Here is a 17,568-nt window from a genome sequence, read left to right as displayed (position 1 = left end):
CCGACCCCAAGAATGGTTCCGACCGGCGGCTGGTGATGACGTCAGGAGTTCAAGCGGGAGCTTGAAGCTGCTCAGCTGTCACCGAGCAGAACCGGGACCGGCAGGGAGATGATGTGGGACCAGCTGGGGCTCAAAACGGCCATCACTGCCGCGGTGAAGAGAGGTAACAGCCCCACATCCACTCAGACCCACTCAGACCCACTCAGATCTCACTCAGATCAGCTCAGATCAGCTCAGATCCACTCAGATCTACTCAGACCCACTCAGATCCACTCAGATCTCACTCAGATCAGCTCAGATCCACTCAGATCCACTCAGATCTCACTCAGATCTACTCAGACCCACTCAGATCTCACTCAGATCTACTCAGATCTCACTCAGATCCACTCAGATCCACTCAGACCCACTCAGATCTCACTCAGATCAGCTCAGATCCACTCAGATCAGCTCAGATCAGCTCAGATCCACTCAGAACCCACTCAGATCTCACTCAGATCCACTCAGACCAACTCAGATCTCACTCAGATCCACTCAGACCCACTCAGATCTCACTCAGATCCACTCAGATCCACTCAGATCTCACTCAGATCCACTCAGATCCACTCAGACCAACTCAGATCTACTCAGAACCCACTCAGATCCACTCAGACCAACTCAGATCTCACTCAGACCTACTCAGACCCACTCAGATCAGCTCAGATCCACTCAGATCCACTCAGATCAGCTCAGATCCACTCAGATCCACTCAGATCAGCTCAGATCTCACTCAGATCCACTCAGATCTCACTCAGATCTCACTCAGACCCACTCAGATCAGCTCAGATCAGCTCAGATCTCACTCAGATCCACTCAGACCAACTCAGATCTCACTCAGATCCACTCAGACCCACTCAGACTCACTCAGATCCACTCAGATCCACTCAGACCCACTCAGACCCACTCAGATCCACTCAGATCTCACTCAGATCCACTCAGATCTCACTCAGATCCACTCAGATCTCACTCAGACCCACTCAGATCCACTCAGATCCACTCAGACCCACTCAAATCCGCTCAGATCCACTCAGACCCACTCAGATCTCACTCAGATCCACTCAGATCTCACTCAGATCCACTCAGATCCACTCAGAACCCACTCAGATCTCACTCAGATCCACTCAGATCTCACTCAGACCCACTCAGATCTCACTCAAATCCACTCAGATCTCACTCAGACCCACTCAGATCCCACTCAGATCCGCTCAGATCCACTCAGACCCACTCAGATCTCACTCAGACCCACTCAGACCCACTCAGATCCACTCAGACACACTCAGATCCACTCAGACCCACTCAGATCCACTCAGATCTCACTCAGATCAACTCAGACCCACTCAGATCTCACTCAGACCCACTCAGACCCACTCAGATCCACTCAGACACACTCAGATCCACTCAGACCCACTCAGACCCACTCAGATCTCACTCAGATCCACTCAGATCCACTCAGATCTCACTCAGATCCACTCAGATCCAACTCAGATCCACTCAGATCTCACTCAGACCCACTCAGATCTCACTCAGATCCACTCAGATCCGCTCAGATCCACTCAGATCCACTCAGATCTCACTCAGACCCACTCAGATCTCACTCAGATCCGCTCAGATCCGCTCAGATCCACTCAGATCCACTCAGATCCAACTCAGATCCACTCAGATCTCACTCAGACCCACTCAGATCTCACTCAGATCCACTCAGATCCGCTCAGATCCACTCAGATCCACTCAGATCTCACTCAGACCCACTCAGATCTCACTCAGATCCACTCAGATCCACTCAGATCCGCTCAGATCCACTCAGATCCACTCAGATCTCACTCAGATCCACTCAGATCCAACTCAGATCCACTCAGATCTCACTCAGACCCGCTCAGATCCACTCAGATCCACTCAGATCTCACTCAGATCCACTCAGATCTCACTCAGACCCGCTCAGATCTCACTCAGACCCACTCAGATCCGCTCAGATCCAACTCAGATCCACTCAGATCTCACTCAGACCCACTCAGATCTCACTCAGATCCACTCAGATCCACTCAGATCCGCTCAGATCCACTCAGATCCACTCAGACCACTCAGATCTCACTCAGACCCACTCAGATCTCACTCAAATCCACTCAGATCCACTCAGACCCACTCAGATCAGCTCAGATCAGCTCAGATCCACTCAGATCCACTCAGATCCACTCAGATCCACTCAGACCCACTCCCTGTGTTTCATTAATCAAGCTTTATTAAAACACATCTCAGCTTTTTGTTTGTCTGGGGGCAGCTGCCAGGGGTGGAGCAGTGATTTTAAATGTGGGGGTGTTACAGGGGGGGCACATGACCGCCACATCAAGCCCAGAGACACCACGCTGAAGTTGGCATCTGATTCGCAAATTAAATGGATGGGCATAAAGGGCCATTTCACTGCATTTTGATCGCCCTAAACTAGGTCCTGTATGGAAACTACAATAGTTAGACAGCTCAAATCTGGATAGAATTATTCTAAAGAGGGTACAGGGTCTTTAAAACACATTTTATGATTTGTTAAAACTTTATTTGGTCATTGAAAATTCAAAAAGGGGAAATCATCTTGCTGTAAAAGTGGGGGTGTCAAAACACCCCCATCCCCCACGGGTGCGACGCCCCTGGCAGCTGCTGAACGTGCAGCGGAGTTCCGCTGAGTCACGCCGGTGTTTGGATGTAATGTTTCCTCCAGCAGCTCAGCTGAAGTCGCTCCGGGAGGTTCTGTGTGTTTCTGCTCCGGCCCTGCAGAGGATCACCGGTCTGTCCGGGTCCGACGTCCAGGAGCTGATCGCCGCCGCCGCCGCCGCCGCCTGCAGGAGGCGTCCTCCAATCACAGGTCAGGAAACGTCCTCCAATCACAGGTCAGGAGACATCCTCCAATCACAGGTCAGGAGACATCCTCCAATCACAGGTCAGGAAACGTCCTCCAATCACAGGTCAGGAGACATCCTCCAATCACAGGTCAGGAGACATCCTCCAATCACAGGTCAGGAGACATCCTCCAATCACAGGTCAGGAAACGTCCTCCAATGACAGGTCAGGAAACGTCCTCCAATCACAGGTCAGGAGACATCCTCCAATCACAGGTCAGGAAACGTCCTCCAATCACAGGTCAGGAGACATCCTCCAATCACAGGTCAGGAGACGTCCTCCAATCACAGGTCAGGAGACGTCCTCCAATCACAGGTCAGGAGACGTCCTCCAATCACAGGTCAGGAAACGTCCTCCAATCACAGGTCAGGAAACGTCCTCCAATCACAGGTCAGGAAACGTCCTCCAATCACAGGTCAGGAGACGTCCTCCAATCACAGGTTAGGAGACATCCTCCAATCACAGGTCAGGAAACGTCCTCCAATGACAGGTCAGGAAACGTCCTCCAATGACAGGTCAGGAGACGTCCTCCAATCACAGGTCAGGAAACGTCCTCCAATCACAGGTCAGGAGACATCCTCCAATCACAGGTCAGGAGACATCCTCCAATCACATGTCAGGAGACATCCTCCAATCACAGGTCAGGAGACGTCCTCCAATCACAGGTCAGGAAACGTCCTCCAATCACAGGTTAGGAGACATCCTCCAATCACATGTCAGGAAACGTCCTCCAATCACAGGTCAGGAGACGTCCTCCAATCACAGGTTAGGAGACATCCTCCAATCACATGTCAGGAGACATCCTCCAATCACAGGTCAGGAGACGTCCTCCAATCACAGGTCAGGAAACGTCCTCCAATCACAGGTCAGGAAACGTCCTCCAATCACATGTCCGGAAACGTCCTCCAATCACAGGTCAGGAGACGTCCTCCAATCACAGGTTAGGAGACATCCTCCAATCACATGTCAGGAGACATCCTCCAATCACAGGTCAGGAAACGTCCTCCAATCACATGTCCGGAAACGTCCTCCAATCACAGGTCAGGAAACGTCCTCCAATCACATGTCCGGAAACGTCCTCCAATCACATGTCCGGAAACGTCCTCCAATCACAGGTCAGGAGACATCCTCCAATCACAGGTCAGGAAACGTCCTCCAATCACATGTCCGGAAACGTCCTCCAATCACAGGTCAGGAAACGTCCTCCAATCACATGTCCGGAAACGTCCTCCAATCACAGGTCAGGAGACGTCCTCCAATCACAGGTCAGGAAACGTCCTCCAATCACATGTCCGGAAACGTCCTCCAATCACAGGTCAGGAAACGTCCTCCAATCACAGGTCAGGAAACGTCCTCCAATCACATGTCCGGAAACGTCCTCCAATCACAGGTCAGGAAACGTCCTCCAATCACAGGTCAGGAGACATCCTCCAATCACATGTCAGGAGACATCCTCCAATCACAGGTCAGGAGACGTCCTCCAATCACAGGTCAGGAAACGTCCTCCAATCACAGGTCAGGAAACGTCCTCCAATCACATGTCCGGAAACGTCCTCCAATCACAGGTCAGGAAACGTCCTCCAATCACATGTCCGGAAACGTCCTCCAATCACAGGTCAGGAAACGTCCTCCAATCACAGGTCAGGAGACATCCTCCAATCACATGTCAGGAGACATCCTCCAATCACAGGTCAGGAGACGTCCTCCAATCACAGGTCAGGAAACGTCCTCCAATCACAGGTCAGGAAACGTCCTCCAATCACATGTCCGGAAACGTCCTCCAATCACAGGTCAGGAGACGTCCTCCAATCACAGGTCAGGAAACGTCCTCCAATCACAGGTCAGGAGACATCCTCCAATCACAGGTCAGGAGACGTCCTCCAATCCAGAGGCGCACCTTGTCAACAGGCAAGGCAGGCAACTGCTTGGAGCCCCGAGCCACTAGGGGGCCCCCGAGAGCTAATCAAAGATTGTCTAGTAACTTTATAAACTGTCTCAAACAGTGGCGAACGTTTGTGGTGAACATGTTTTCTTTGAACAGTTAAATTTAAATGATTTAGTCAAAGATTGTCTAGTTAACATGCCATTCTATAATTCCATAATTGCATTGTTGACTTCGTCAAACTTACGTCAAGTTCCATCCATCCATCCATCCATCATCGGGTCGCGGGGGCAGCAGCTTGAGCAGAGAAACCCAGATTCCTGTCCCCGGCCACCCGGCGAATATCAAGTGCCAACGTAGACCACGTAGTCTTTTTCAGTTATTTATTTATCCTTTACATGTATATTTTAAAAATAACAATGTTTTTCATGTTTGGAATAAAAAGAGGTTTTATTTCATACATTTTTCGTTGGTGTCAGATGTTTTGGTTCTGACCCGGTTTGTGCTGGTTCTGACCCCGTTTGTGTTGGTTCTGACCCGGTTTGTGCTGTTCTGACCCGGTTTCTGCTGGTACTGACCCGGTTTCTGCTGTTCTGACCCGGTTTGTGCTGGTTCTGACCCGGTTTGTGCTGTTCTGACCCGGTTTGTGCTGTTCTGACCCGGTTTGTGCTGTTCTGACCCGGTTTCTGCTGGTACTGACCCGGTTTGTGCTGTTCTGACCCGGTTTGTGCTGGTTCTGACCCGGTTTGTGCTGTTCTGACCCGGTTTGTGCTGGTTCTGACCCGGTTTGTGCTGGTTCTGACCCGGTTTGTGCTGTTCTGACCCGGTTTGTGCTGGTTCTGACCCGGTTTGTGTTGGTTCTGACCCGGTTTGTGCTGGTACTGACCCGGTTTCTGCTGGTACTGACCCGGTTTGTGCTGTTCTGACCCGGTTTCTGCTGGTACTGACCCGGTTTGTGCTGGTACTGACCCGGTTTGTGCTGGTTCTGACCCGGTTTCTGCTGGTACTGACCCGGTTTGTGCTGGTACTGACCCCGTTTGTGCTGGTTCTGACCCGGTTTGTGCTGGTTCTGACCCGGTTTGTGTTGGTTCTGACCCGGTTTGTGCTGTTCTGACCCGGTTTGTGCTGGTTCTGACCCGGTTTGTGCTGTTCTGACCCGGTTTGTGCTGGTTCTGACCCGGTTTGTGTTGGTTCTGACCCGGTTTGTGCTGTTCTGACCCGGTTTGTGCTGGTACTGACCCGGTTTCTGCTGGTACTGACCCGGTTTGTGCTGTTCTGACCCGGTTTCTGCTGTACTGACCCGGTTTCTGCTGGTACTGACCCGGTTTGTGCTGTTCTGACCCGGTTTCTGCTGGTACTGACCCGGTTTGTGCTGTTCTGACCCGGTTTCTGCTGGTTCTGACCCGGTTTGTGCTGTTCTGACCCGGTTTGTGCTGTTCTGACCCGGTTTCTGCTGGTACTGACCCGGTTTGTGCTGTTCTGACCCGGTTTCTGCTGGTACTGACCCGGTTTCTGCTGGTACTGACCCGGTTTGTGCTGGTACTGACCCGGTTTCTGCTGGTTCTGACCCGGTTTGTGCTGGTACTGACCCGGTTTGTGCTGGTTCTGACCCGGTTTCTGCTGGTACTGACCCGGTTTGTGCTGTTCTGACCCGGTTTCTGCTGGTACTGACCCGGTTTCTGCTGGTACTGACCCGGTTTGTGCCCTCAGCCCTGCAGCTGCAGCAGAGCCAGGGTGGTGACGGTTCCAGACTGAGCACCGGGTGTCCGGTTCTGGACCGGCTGCTGAGGGGCGGGCTGCCTGTGGGGGGCGTCACCGAGCTGGCTGGGGAGAGCGGAGCGGGAAAGACCCAACTGGGCCTCCAGTTCTGCCTGTCTGTGCAGTTCCCCCCCGAGCACGGAGGCCTGGGATCAGGTCAGTGAAGGGTTAGGGTGATGGGGGGTAACGGGGCAACTCTTCCAGGGGCGCTGTATATCTGCTCATGTAATGGGGGTAATGGGGCAACTCTTCCAGGGGCGCTGTATATCTGCTCATGTGATGGGGGGTATTGGGGTAACTCTTTTAGGGGCGCTGTATATCTGCTCATGTGATGGGGGGTATTGGGGTAACTCTTTTAGGGGCGCTGTATATCTGCTCATGTAATGGGGGTAACGGGGTAACTCTTTTAGGGGCGCTGTATATCTGCTCATGTGATGGGGGGTAACGGGGTAACTCTTTTAGGGGCGCTGTATATCTGCTCATGTGATGGGGGGTAACGGGGTAACTCTTCCAGGGGCGCTGTATATCTGCTCATGTGATGGGGGGTATTGGGGTAACTCTTCCAGGGGCGCTGTATATCTGCTCATGTGATGGGGGGGTAACGGGGTAACTCTTCCAGGGGCGCTGTATATCTGCTCATGTGATGGGGGGTATTGGGGTAACTCTTTTAGGGGCGCTGTATATCTGCTCATGTGATGGGGGGGTATTGGGGTAACTCTTTTAGGGGCGCTGTATATCTGCTCATGTGATGGGGGGTAACGGGGTAACTCTTCCAGGGGCGCTGTATATCTGCTCATGTGATGGGGGGGTATTGGGGTAACTCTTTTAGGGGCGCTGTATATCTGCTCATGTGATGGGGGGTAACGGGGTAACTCTTTTAGGGGCGCTGTATATCTGCTCATGTGATGGGGGGTAACGGGGTAACTCTTTTAGGGGCGCTGTATATCTGCTCATGTGATGGGGGGTAACGGGGTAACTCTTCCAGGGGCGCTGTATATCTGCTCATGTGATGGGGGGTAACGGGGTAACTCTTCCAGGGGCGCTGTATATCTGCTCATGTGATGGGGGGTAACGGGGTAACTCTTCCAGGGGCGCTGTATATCTGCTCATGTGATGGGGGGTATTGGGGTAACTCTTTTAGGGGCGCTGTATATCTGCTCATGTGATGGGGGGGTATTGGGGCAACTCTTCCAGGGGCGCTGTATATCTGCTCATGTGATGGGGGGGTATTGGGGTAACTCTTCCAGGGGCGCTGTATATCTGCTCATGTGATGGGGGGTATTGGGGTAACTCTTTTAGGGGCGCTGTATATCTGCTCATGTGATGGGGGGTAACGGGGTAACTCTTTTAGGGGCGCTGTATATCTGCTCATGTGATGGGGGGTATTGGGGTAACACTTTTAGGGGCGCTGTATATCTGCTCATGTGATGGGGGGTATTGGGGTAACTCTTTTAGGGGCGCTGTATATCTGCTCATGTGATGGGGGGGTATTGGGGTAACACTTTTAGGGGCACTGTATATCTGCTCATGTGATGGGGGGTTATTGGGGTAACTCTTTTAGGGGCGCTGTATATCTGCTCATGTGACGGGGGGTATTGGGGTAACTCTTTTAGGGGCGCTGTATATCTGCTCATGTGATGGGGGGGTATTGGGGTAACTCTTCCAGGGGCGCTGTATATCTGCTCATGTGATGGGGGGGTATTGGGGTAACTCTTCCAGGGGCGCTGTATATCTGCTCATCTGATGGGGGTATTGGGGTAACTCTTTTAGGGGCGCTGTATATCTGCTCATGTGATGGGGGGTATTGGGGTAACTCTTCCAGGGGCGCTGTATATCTGCTCATGTGATGGGGGGGTAACGGGGTAACTCTTTTAGGGGCGCTGTATATCTGCTCATGTGATGGGGGGGTAACGGGGTAACTCTTCCAGGGGCGCTGTATATCTGCTCATGTGATGGGGGGGTATTGGGGTAACTCTTTTAGGGGCGCTGTATATCTGCTCATGTGATGGGGGTATTGGGGTAACTCTTCCAGGGGCGCTGTATATCTGCTCATGTGATGGGGGTATTGGGGTAACTCTTTTAGGGGCGCTGTATATCTGCTCATGTGATGGGGGGGTATTGGGGCAACTCTTCCAGGGGCGCTGTATATCTGCTCATGTGATGGGGGGGTAACGGGGTAACTCTTCCAGGGGCGCTGTATATCTGCTCATGTGATGGGGGTATTGGGGTAACTCTTTTAGGGGCGCTGTATATCTGCTCATGTGATGGGGGGGTTATTGGGGTAACTCTTTTAGGGGCGCTGTATATCTGCTCATGTGATGGGGGGTTATTGGGGTAACTCTTCCAGGGGCGCTGTATATCTGCTCATGTGATGGGGGGGTAACGGGGTAACTCTTCCAGGGGCGCTGTATATCTGCTCATGTGATGGGGGGTATTGGGGTAACTCTTCCAGGGGCGCTGTATATCTGCTCATGTGATGGGGGGGTAACGGGGTAACTCTTTTAGGGGCGCTGTATATCTGCTCATGTGATGGGGGGTATTGGGGTAACTCTTTTAGGGGCGCTGTATATCTGCTCATGTGATGGGGGGTAACGGGGTAACTCTTCCAGGGGCGCTGTATATCTGCTCATGTGATGGGGGGGTATTGGGGTAACTCTTCCAGGGGCGCTGTATATCTGCTCATGTGATGGGGGGTAACGGGGTAACTCTTTTAGGGGCGCTGTATATCTGCTCATGTGATGGGGGGTATTGGGGTAACTCTTTTAGGGGCGCTGTATATCTGCTCATGTGATGGGGGGTAACGGGGTAACTCTTCCAGGGGCGCTGTATATCTGCTCATGTGATGGGGGGGTAACGGGGTAACTCTTTTAGGGGCGCTGTATATCTGCTCATGTGATGGGGGGTATTGGGGTAACTCTTCCAGGGGCGCTGTATATCTGCTCATGTGATGGGGGGTATTGGGGTAACTCTTTTAGGGGCGCTGTATATCTGCTCATGTGATGGGGGGTATTGGGGTAACTCTTTTAGGGGCGCTGTATATCTGCTCATGTGATGGGGGGTAACGGGGTAACTCTTCCAGGGGCGCTGTATATCTGCTCATGTGATGGGGGGGTAACGGGGTAACTCTTTTAGGGGCGCTGTATATCTGCTCATGTGATGGGGGGTAACGGGGTAACTCTTTTAGGGGCGCTGTATATCTGCTCATGTGATGGGGGGGTTATTGGGGTAACTCTTTTAGGGGCGCTGTATATCTGCTCATGTGATGGGGGGTATTGGGGCAACTCTTCCAGGGGCGCTGTATATCTGCTCATGTGATGGGGGGGTAACGGGGTAACTCTTTTAGGGGCGCTGTATATCTGCTCATGTGATGGGGGGGTATTGGGGTAACTCTTTTAGGGGCGCTGTATATCTGCTCATGTGATGGGGGGTATTGGGGCAACTCTTCCAGGGGCGCTTTATATCTGCTCATGTGATGGGGGGGTAACGGGGTAACTCTTTTAGGGGCGCTGTATATCTGCTCATGTGATGGGGGGGTATTGGGGTAACTCTTTTAGGGGCGCTGTATATCTGCTCATGTGATGGGGGGGTATTGGGGCAACTCTTTTAGGGGCGCTGTATATCTGCTCATGTGATGGGGGGGTATTGGGGCAACTCTTCCAGGGGCGCTGTATATCTGCTCATGTGATGGGGGGGTATTGGGGTAACTCTTTTAGGGGCGCTGTATATCTGCTCATGTGATGGGGGGTATTGGGGCAACTCTTCCAGGGGCGCTGTATATCTGCTCATGTGATGGGGGGTATTGGGGCAACTCTTCCAGGGGCGCTGTATATCTGCTCATGTGATGGGGGGGTAACGGGTTAACTCTTTTAGGGGCGCTGTATATCTGCTCATGTGATGGGGGGGTATTGGGGTAACTCTTTTAGGGGCGCTGTATATCTGCTCATGTGATGGGGGGTAACGGGGTAACTCTTCCAGGGGCGCTGTATATCTGCTCATGTGATGGGGGGGTATTGGGGTAACTCTTTTAGGGGCACTGTATATCTGCTCATGTGATGGGGGGGTATTGGGGTAACTCTTTTAGGGGCACTGTATATCTGCTCATGTGATGGGGGGGGTATTGGGGTAACTCTTTTAGGGGCGCTGTATATCTGCTCATGTGATGGGGGGGTAACGGGTTAACTCTTTTAGGGGCGCTGTATATCTGCTCATGTGATGGGGGGGTATTGGGGTAACTCTTTTAGGGGCGCTGTATATCTGCTCATGTGATGGGGGGTATTGGGGTAACTCTTTTAGGGGCGCTGTATATCTGCTCATGTGATGGGGGGGTATTGGGGTAACTCTTTTAGGGGCGCTGTATATCTGCTCATGTGATGGGGGGTATTGGGGTAACTCTTTTAGGGGCGCTGTATATCTGCTCATGTGATGGGGGGTATTGGGGTAACTCTTTTAGGGGCGCTGTATATCTGCTCATGTGATGGGGGGTAACGGGGTAACTCTTTTAGGGGCGCTGTATATCTGCTCATGTGATGGGGGGGTAACGGGGTAACTCTTTTAGGGGCGCTGTATATCTGCTCATGTGATGGGGGGTATTGGGGTAACTCTTTTAGGGGCGCTGTATATCTGCTCATGTGATGGGGGGTATTGGGGTAACTCTTTTAGGGGCGCTGTATATCTGCTCATGTGATGGGGGGTAACGGGGTAACTCTTTTAGGGGCGCTGTATATCTGCTCATGTGATGGGGGGGTAACGGGGTAACTCTTCCAGGGGCGCTGTATATCTGCTTATGTGATGGGGGGGTAACGGGGTAACTCTTTTAGGGGCGCTGTATATCTGCTCATGTGATGGGGGGTAACGGGGTAACTCTTTTAGGGGCGCTGTATATCTGCTCATGTGATGGGGGTAACGGGGTAACTCTTTTAGGGGCGCTGTATATCTGCTCATGTGATGGGGGGGTATTGGGGTAACTCTTTTAGGGGCGCTGTATATCTGCTCATGTGATGGGGGTAACGGGGTAACTCTTTTAGGGGCGCTGTATATCTGCTCATGTGATGGGGGTAACGGGGTAACTCTTTTAGGGGCGCTGTATATCTGCTCATGTGATGGGGGGGTATTGGGGTAACTCTTTTAGGGGCGCTGTATATCTGCTCATGTGATGGGGGGTATTGGGGTAACTCTTTTAGGGGCGCTGTATATCTGCACCGAGGACCCGTTCCCCATCAGACGGCTGCAGCAGCTCAGCTCAGAACAGTCGGTGCTTCGCTCCAACGTCTCGCCGTCTCTGATCAGCAGCCTGCGCTTCAGTGACCACGTTTACATCGAACACACCGCCGACCTGGTGAGAGTTACCCTCTGACCTCACACCCCGACCCCAATTCCGACCCTAACCCTGACCTCTGACCCTAACCCTGACCCATTTATCCAGGACTCCCTCCAGGCGTGCCTGACCCGCCGCGCCCCACTCCTATTGGCCCAGCGGGCGGTCCGTCTCATCGTGGTCGACTCGGTGGCAGCTCTGTTCAGGTGTGAATTTCAGGCAGATGATTGGCTGGAGAGGAACAAACAGCTGCTCACCTTCTCCTCCACGTTACACCACCTGAGCCAAGAGTTCAGCACCCCAGTCCTCTGCATCAACCAGGTGAAGCACGCAGCCCTCTGTTAGCAGGGAGCCCTCTGTTAGCACGCAGCCTTCTTTTAGCACGCAGCCCTCTGTTAGCAGGGAGCCCTCTGTTAGCACGCAGCTCTCTGTTAGCAGGGAGCCCTCTAGTAGCACGCAGCCTTTTGTTAGCAGGGAGCCCTCTGTTAGCACGCAGCTCTCTGTTAGCAGGGAGCCCTCTATTAGCACGCAGCCTTCTGTTAGCAGGGAGCCCTCTATTAGCACGCAGCCCTCTGTTAGCAGGGAGCCCTCTATTAGCACGCAGCCCTCTGTTAGCAGGGAGCCCTCTATTAGCACGCAGCCCTCTGTTAGCACGCAGCCCTCTGTTAGCAGGGAGCCCTCTGTTAGCACGCAGCCCTCTGTTAGCAGGGAGCCCTCTGTTAGCACGCAGCCCTCTGTTAGCAGGGAGCACTCTGTTAGCACGCAGCCCTCTGTTTGCAGGGAGCCCTCTGTTAGCACGCAGCTCTCTGTTAGCAGGGAGCCCTCTGTTAGCAGGGAGCCCTCTGTTAGCAGGGAGCCCTCTGTTAGCACGCAGCCCTCTGTTAGCAGGGAGCCCTCTGTTAGCACGCAGCCCTCTGTTAGCAGGGAGCCCTCTGTTAGCACCCAGCTCTCTGTTAGCACCCAGCCCTCTGTTAGCACGCAGCCCTCTGTTAGCAGGGAGCCCTCTGTTAGCACGCAGCCCTCTGTTAGCAGTGAGTTCTCTGTTCTCTGAGCCCTCTGTTAGCAGTGAGCCCTCTGTTAGCAGGGAGCCCTCTGTTAGCACCCAGCTCTCTGTTAGCACCCAGCCCTCTGTTAGCAGTGAGTTCTCTGTTCTCTGAGCCCTCTGTTAGCAGTGAGTTCTCTGTTCTGTGAACCCTCTGTTATCAGTGAGTTCTCTGTTCTGTGAGCCCTCTGTTAGCAGTGAGTTCTCTGTTCTCTGAGCCCTCTGTTAGCAGTGAGTTCTCTGTTCTGTGAACCCTCTGTTATCAGTGAGTTCTGTTAGCACCCAGCCCTCTGTTAGCAGTGAGTTCTCTGTTCTCTGAGCCCTCTGTTAGCAGTGAGTTCTCTGTTCTGTGAACCCTCTGTTATCAGTGAGTTCTCTGTTCTGTGAACCCTCTGTTATCAGTGAGTTCTCTGTTCTCTGAGCCCTCTGTTAGCAGTGAGTTCTCTGTTCTCTGAACCCTCTGTTAGCAGTGAGTTCTCTGTTAGCAGTGAGTTCTCTGTTCTGTGAGCCCTCTGTTAGCAGTGAGTTCTCTGTTCTCTGAGCCCTTTGTTAACAGTGAGTTCTCTGTTCTGTGAGCCCTTTGTTAACAGTGAGTTCTCTGTTCTCTGAACTCTCTGTTAGCAGTGAGTTCTCTGTTCTGTGAGCCCTCTGTTAGCAGTGAGTTCTCTGTTCTCTGAACTCTCTATTAGCAGTGAGTTCTCTGTTCTGTGAGCCCTCTGTTAGCAGTGAGTTCTCTGTTCTCTGAACTCTCTATTAGCAGTGAGTTCTCTGTTCTGTGAGCCCTCTGTTAGCAGTGAGTTCTCTGTTCTGAGCCCTTTGTTAACAGTGAGTTCTCTGTTCTCTGAACCCTCTGTTAGCAGTGAGTTCTCTGTTAGCAGTGAGTTCTCTGTTCTGTGAGCCCTCTGTTAGCAGTGAGTTCTCTGTTCTCTGAGCCCTCTGTTAGCAGTGAGTTCTCTGTTCTGTGAGCCCTCTGTTAGCAGTGAGTTCTCTGAGCCCTCTGTTAGCAGTGAGTTCTCTGTTAGCAGTGAGTTCTCTGTTCTGTGAGCCCTCTGTTAGCAGTGAGTTCTCTGTTCTCTGAGCCCTTTGTTAACAGTGAGTTCTCTGTTCTCTGAGCCCTCTGTTAGCAGTGAGTTCTCTGTTAGCAGTGAGTTCTCTGTTAGCAGTGAGTTCTCTGTTCTGTGAGCCCTCTGTTAGCAGTGAGTTCTCTGTTAGCAGTGAGTTCTCTGTTCTCTGAGCCCTCTGTTAGCAGTGAGTTCTCTGTTCTCTGAGCCCTCTGTTAGCAGTGAGTTCTCTGTTCTGTGAGCCCTCTGTTAGCAGTGAGTTCTCTGTTCTCTGAGCCCTCTGTTAGCAGTGAGTTCTCTGTTCTGTGAGCCCTCTGTTAGCAGTGAGTTCTCTGTTCTGTGAGCCCTCTGTTAGCAGTGAGTTCTCTGTTCTGTGAGCCCTCTGTTAGCAGTGAGTTCTCTGTTCTGTGAGCCCTCTGTTAGCAGTGAGTTCTCTGTTCTGTGAGCCCTCTGTTAGCAGTGAGTTCTCTGTTCTGTGAGCCCTCTGTTAGCAGTGAGTTCTCTGTTCTGTGAGCCCTCTGTTAGCAGTGAGTTCTCTGTTCTGTGAGCCCTCTGTTAGCAGTGAGTTCTCTGTTCTCTGAGCCCTCTGTTAGCAGTGAGTTCTCTGTTAGCAGTGAGTTCTCTGTTCTGTGAGCCCTCTGTTAGCAGTGAGTTCTCTGTTCTCTGAGCCCTTTGTTAACAGTGAGTTCTCTGTTCTCTGAACTCTCTGTTAGCAGTGAGTTCTCTGTTCTCTGAGCCCTCTGTTAGCAGTGAGTTCTCTGTTCTGTGAGCCCTCTGTTAGCAGTGAGTTCTCTGTTCTGTGAGCCCTCTGTTAGCAGTGAGTTCTCTGTTCTGTGAGCCCTCTGTTAGCAGTGAGTTCTCTGTTCTGTGAGCCCTCTGTTAGCAGTGAGTTCTCTGTTCTGTGAGCCCTCTGTTAGCAGTGAGTTCTCTGAGCCCTCTGTTAGCAGTGAGTTCTCTGTTAGCAGTGAGTTCTCTGTTCTGTGAGCCCTCTGTTAGCAGTGAGTTCTCTGTTCTCTGAGCCCTTTGTTAACAGTGAGTTCTCTGTTCTCTGAACTCTCTGTTAGCAGTGAGTTCTCTGTTCTCTGAGCCCTTTGTTAACAGTGAGTTCTCTGTTCTCTGAGCCCTCCGTTAGCAGTGAGTTCTCTATTCTCTGAACCCTCTGTTAGCAGTGAGTTCTCTGTTCTGTGAGCCCTTTGTTAACAGTGAGTTCTCTGTTCTCTGAGCCCTTTGTTAACAGTGAGTTCTCTGTTCTCTGAGCCCTTTGTTAACAGTGAGTTCTCTGTTCTCTGAGCCCTCTGTTAGCAGTGAGTTCTCTGTTCTCTGAGCCCTCTGTTAGCAGTGAGTTCTCTGTTCTCTGAGCCCTCTGTTAGCAGTGAGTTCTCTGTTAGCAGTGAGTTCTCTGTTCTGTGAGCCCTCTGTTAGCAGTGAGTTCTCTGTTCTGTGAGCCCTCTGTTAGCAGTGAGTTCTCTGTTCTCTGAGCCCTCTGTTAGCAGTGAGTTCTCTGTTCTCTGAGCCCTCTGTTAGCAGTGAGTTCTCTGTTCTGTGAGCCCTCTGTTAGCAGTGAGTTCTCTGTTAGCAGTGAGCCCTCTGTTAGCAGTGAGTTCTCTGTTCTCTGAGCCCTCTGTTAGCAGTGAGTTCTCTGTTCTGTGAGCCCTCTGTTAGCAGTGAGTTCTCTGTTCTGTGAGCCCTCTGTTAGCAGTGAGTTCTCTGTTAGCAGTGAGCCCTCTGTTAGCAGTGAGTTCTCTGTTCTCTGAGCCCTCTGTTAGCAGTGAGTTCTCTGTTCTGTGAGCCCTCTGTTAGCAGTGAGTTCTCTGTTCTCTGAGCCCTCTGTTAGCAGTGAGTTCTCTCTCTGTAGTCACTAACCTCGACTGTTTTTCCTTTCAGGTCACAGATGTTTTCAGCCAATCAGACGACAGTTTGGGGTAAATGTTTCGTGCTTCCTTCGTGTTTTTATTCGTGTTCCTGACAGTCGATCCACAGGAACGTTTGTCTGAATGTTGGATTTTTGCTTTTATCGGTTCAGACCCGAACAAACCGCTTCCTCTCTGTCCGCAGCCCCTCGTCCTCCACCGTGTCCCCGGCTCTGGGTCTGGCCTGGGCCAATCAGGTCCTGGTGCGGCTCATGATGCGCCGTGTCCCGGGGACGGTTTCCCGTGGCAACCAGAGCAGCGCACTGCGCAGGTTGGAGGTTGTGTTTGCACCGCACCTGGCCCGCAGCTGCCGGGACGCCACCGTCTGGAGGGAAGGGGTCCGCGGGGTCCCGGACCCCTGAGGGACCCGTGAGTGGACCCCCGAGGGACCCGTGAGTGGGCCCCCGAGGGACCCGTGAGTGGGCCCCCGAGGGACCCCCGAGGGACCCCGTGCAGAACTCTGTTCATAAAATCTCAGATTTTAGAGGATCAATGAGTTCAGAAGCACCTCAGATGATGTCCGTTTGTTTGGACTGTCGGACTGTTATTCAAGTGTCTGTGGACAGGTGTAATGTTTACTGGCAGCTGATTGGTGCATTAATAAATACTGGCAGCTGATTGGTGCATTAATAAATACTGGCAGCTGATTGGTGCACACAGTGAGGTGTGAGCACCTGTCCTGCTCAGAGTTCATTAAAGTTTCAGACCACCCGCCTGTTTTATTGGTCAGTTCAATTTTTTATTTTTTTTAAACTTTATTAACACTTATATACATAACAAAACTGTTTAGCCAGGGGAAGAAAAAATATATATATAAGTATAAATGTACAAAAAAACATATAGAAACATCATGCATATAAAATACATCACTGTAGAGAAAAACATATTTAAATAAAACTTTTTCCAAAATAAAGTTTGTTTTTAAAACCTTAGGCATTTCTAAACCATTGATGTCGGTGCTGTATTGATTTAGTTCTTTAAAAAAGAGTGTAAAATTTGCTTTGCTGGATATGAAATTTACCTAAAAATAAAACAAGTTGTACAAAAAAATAAAATCCTTTTCCATTTGCTTATTTTCAGAGTAAAGAAAAATGTACCGAATGTCCAGTTTTCTTTTCAATAAAGTTTTGTACATTCTGTAAGGATAATTATTATTGTGTGCTTATAAAACAAGCTTAATTACTCTGTTTATTTGCTGACTCTGCTCAAACTAGTTGAGCAGGAAATCAAGCATATTTACTCTGTGAATTTCTTCATTGGTTTCTGCTTTGCCTATTTACAATGTGCATTATTCCTTGTCTTAAATCAATGACTAACAATATGATGGCAGGGCTGTTTTCGAACTTAACAACATTTTATAGACAGAAATGTAGTGTGGGAACTTTGCTTAGTGTGATACAAAGTAATTCAAGGGAACTGTGGGAAACAGGTTGCTCTGGTCTTCCCATGCCCTGTGAAACATTTTGTTGCATAACCGCTGAATAACTATGCAATAAAGAAGGCTAGAGCGGGCAGGGAAGGCAGAGAGAGTCCGTGAGTGGAGCTGACAACAGGGCACACTCTCTGCTTTCTCCCTTTTGCAAAAGCACATTAATACCAACTTCTGGTTTCTGTCTGTTTATTCTGGTGTTTTGCTATTATAGCTGTTGTGTGAATCTAACACATTCAACCAAAACATT

At 51.2% G+C, this 17,568-nt stretch overlaps 1 protein-coding gene across 3 annotated transcripts; it reads left to right on the top strand.

The window, feature by feature from the left end:
* The first annotated feature begins 68 nt into the window (after window positions 1-68).
* On the top strand, window positions 69-17,440 carry xrcc3 (X-ray repair complementing defective repair in Chinese hamster cells 3). Of its 3 annotated transcripts, none has more exons than XM_075459460.1 (7): window positions 69-163; window positions 2,747-2,887; window positions 6,515-6,718; window positions 11,743-11,897; window positions 11,985-12,197; window positions 15,864-15,901; window positions 16,035-17,440. In XM_075459460.1, the coding sequence occupies exons 1-7, from the start codon at window positions 109-111 to the stop codon at window positions 16,249-16,251; spliced, it is 1,023 nt and encodes a 340-aa protein (XP_075315575.1). In that variant the 5' UTR covers window positions 69-108; the 3' UTR covers window positions 16,252-17,440. The 3 variants fall into 3 exon arrangements, with proteins under 3 accessions (XP_075315575.1, XP_075315574.1, XP_075315576.1); XM_075459459.1 differs by having other exon boundaries at window positions 2,744-2,887; XM_075459461.1 differs by lacking the exon at window positions 2,747-2,887.
* The last annotated feature ends 128 nt before the right edge of the window (window positions 17,441-17,568 follow it).

This window comes from Odontesthes bonariensis, chromosome 24 (genome assembly GCF_027942865.1).
Source record: "Odontesthes bonariensis isolate fOdoBon6 chromosome 24, fOdoBon6.hap1, whole genome shotgun sequence".
Classification (NCBI taxonomy): Eukaryota; Metazoa; Chordata; class Actinopteri; order Atheriniformes; family Atherinopsidae; genus Odontesthes; species Odontesthes bonariensis.
The sequence above is the reverse complement of the archived record's forward strand: the minus strand, read 5'-3'. Positions and strand labels throughout refer to the sequence as shown.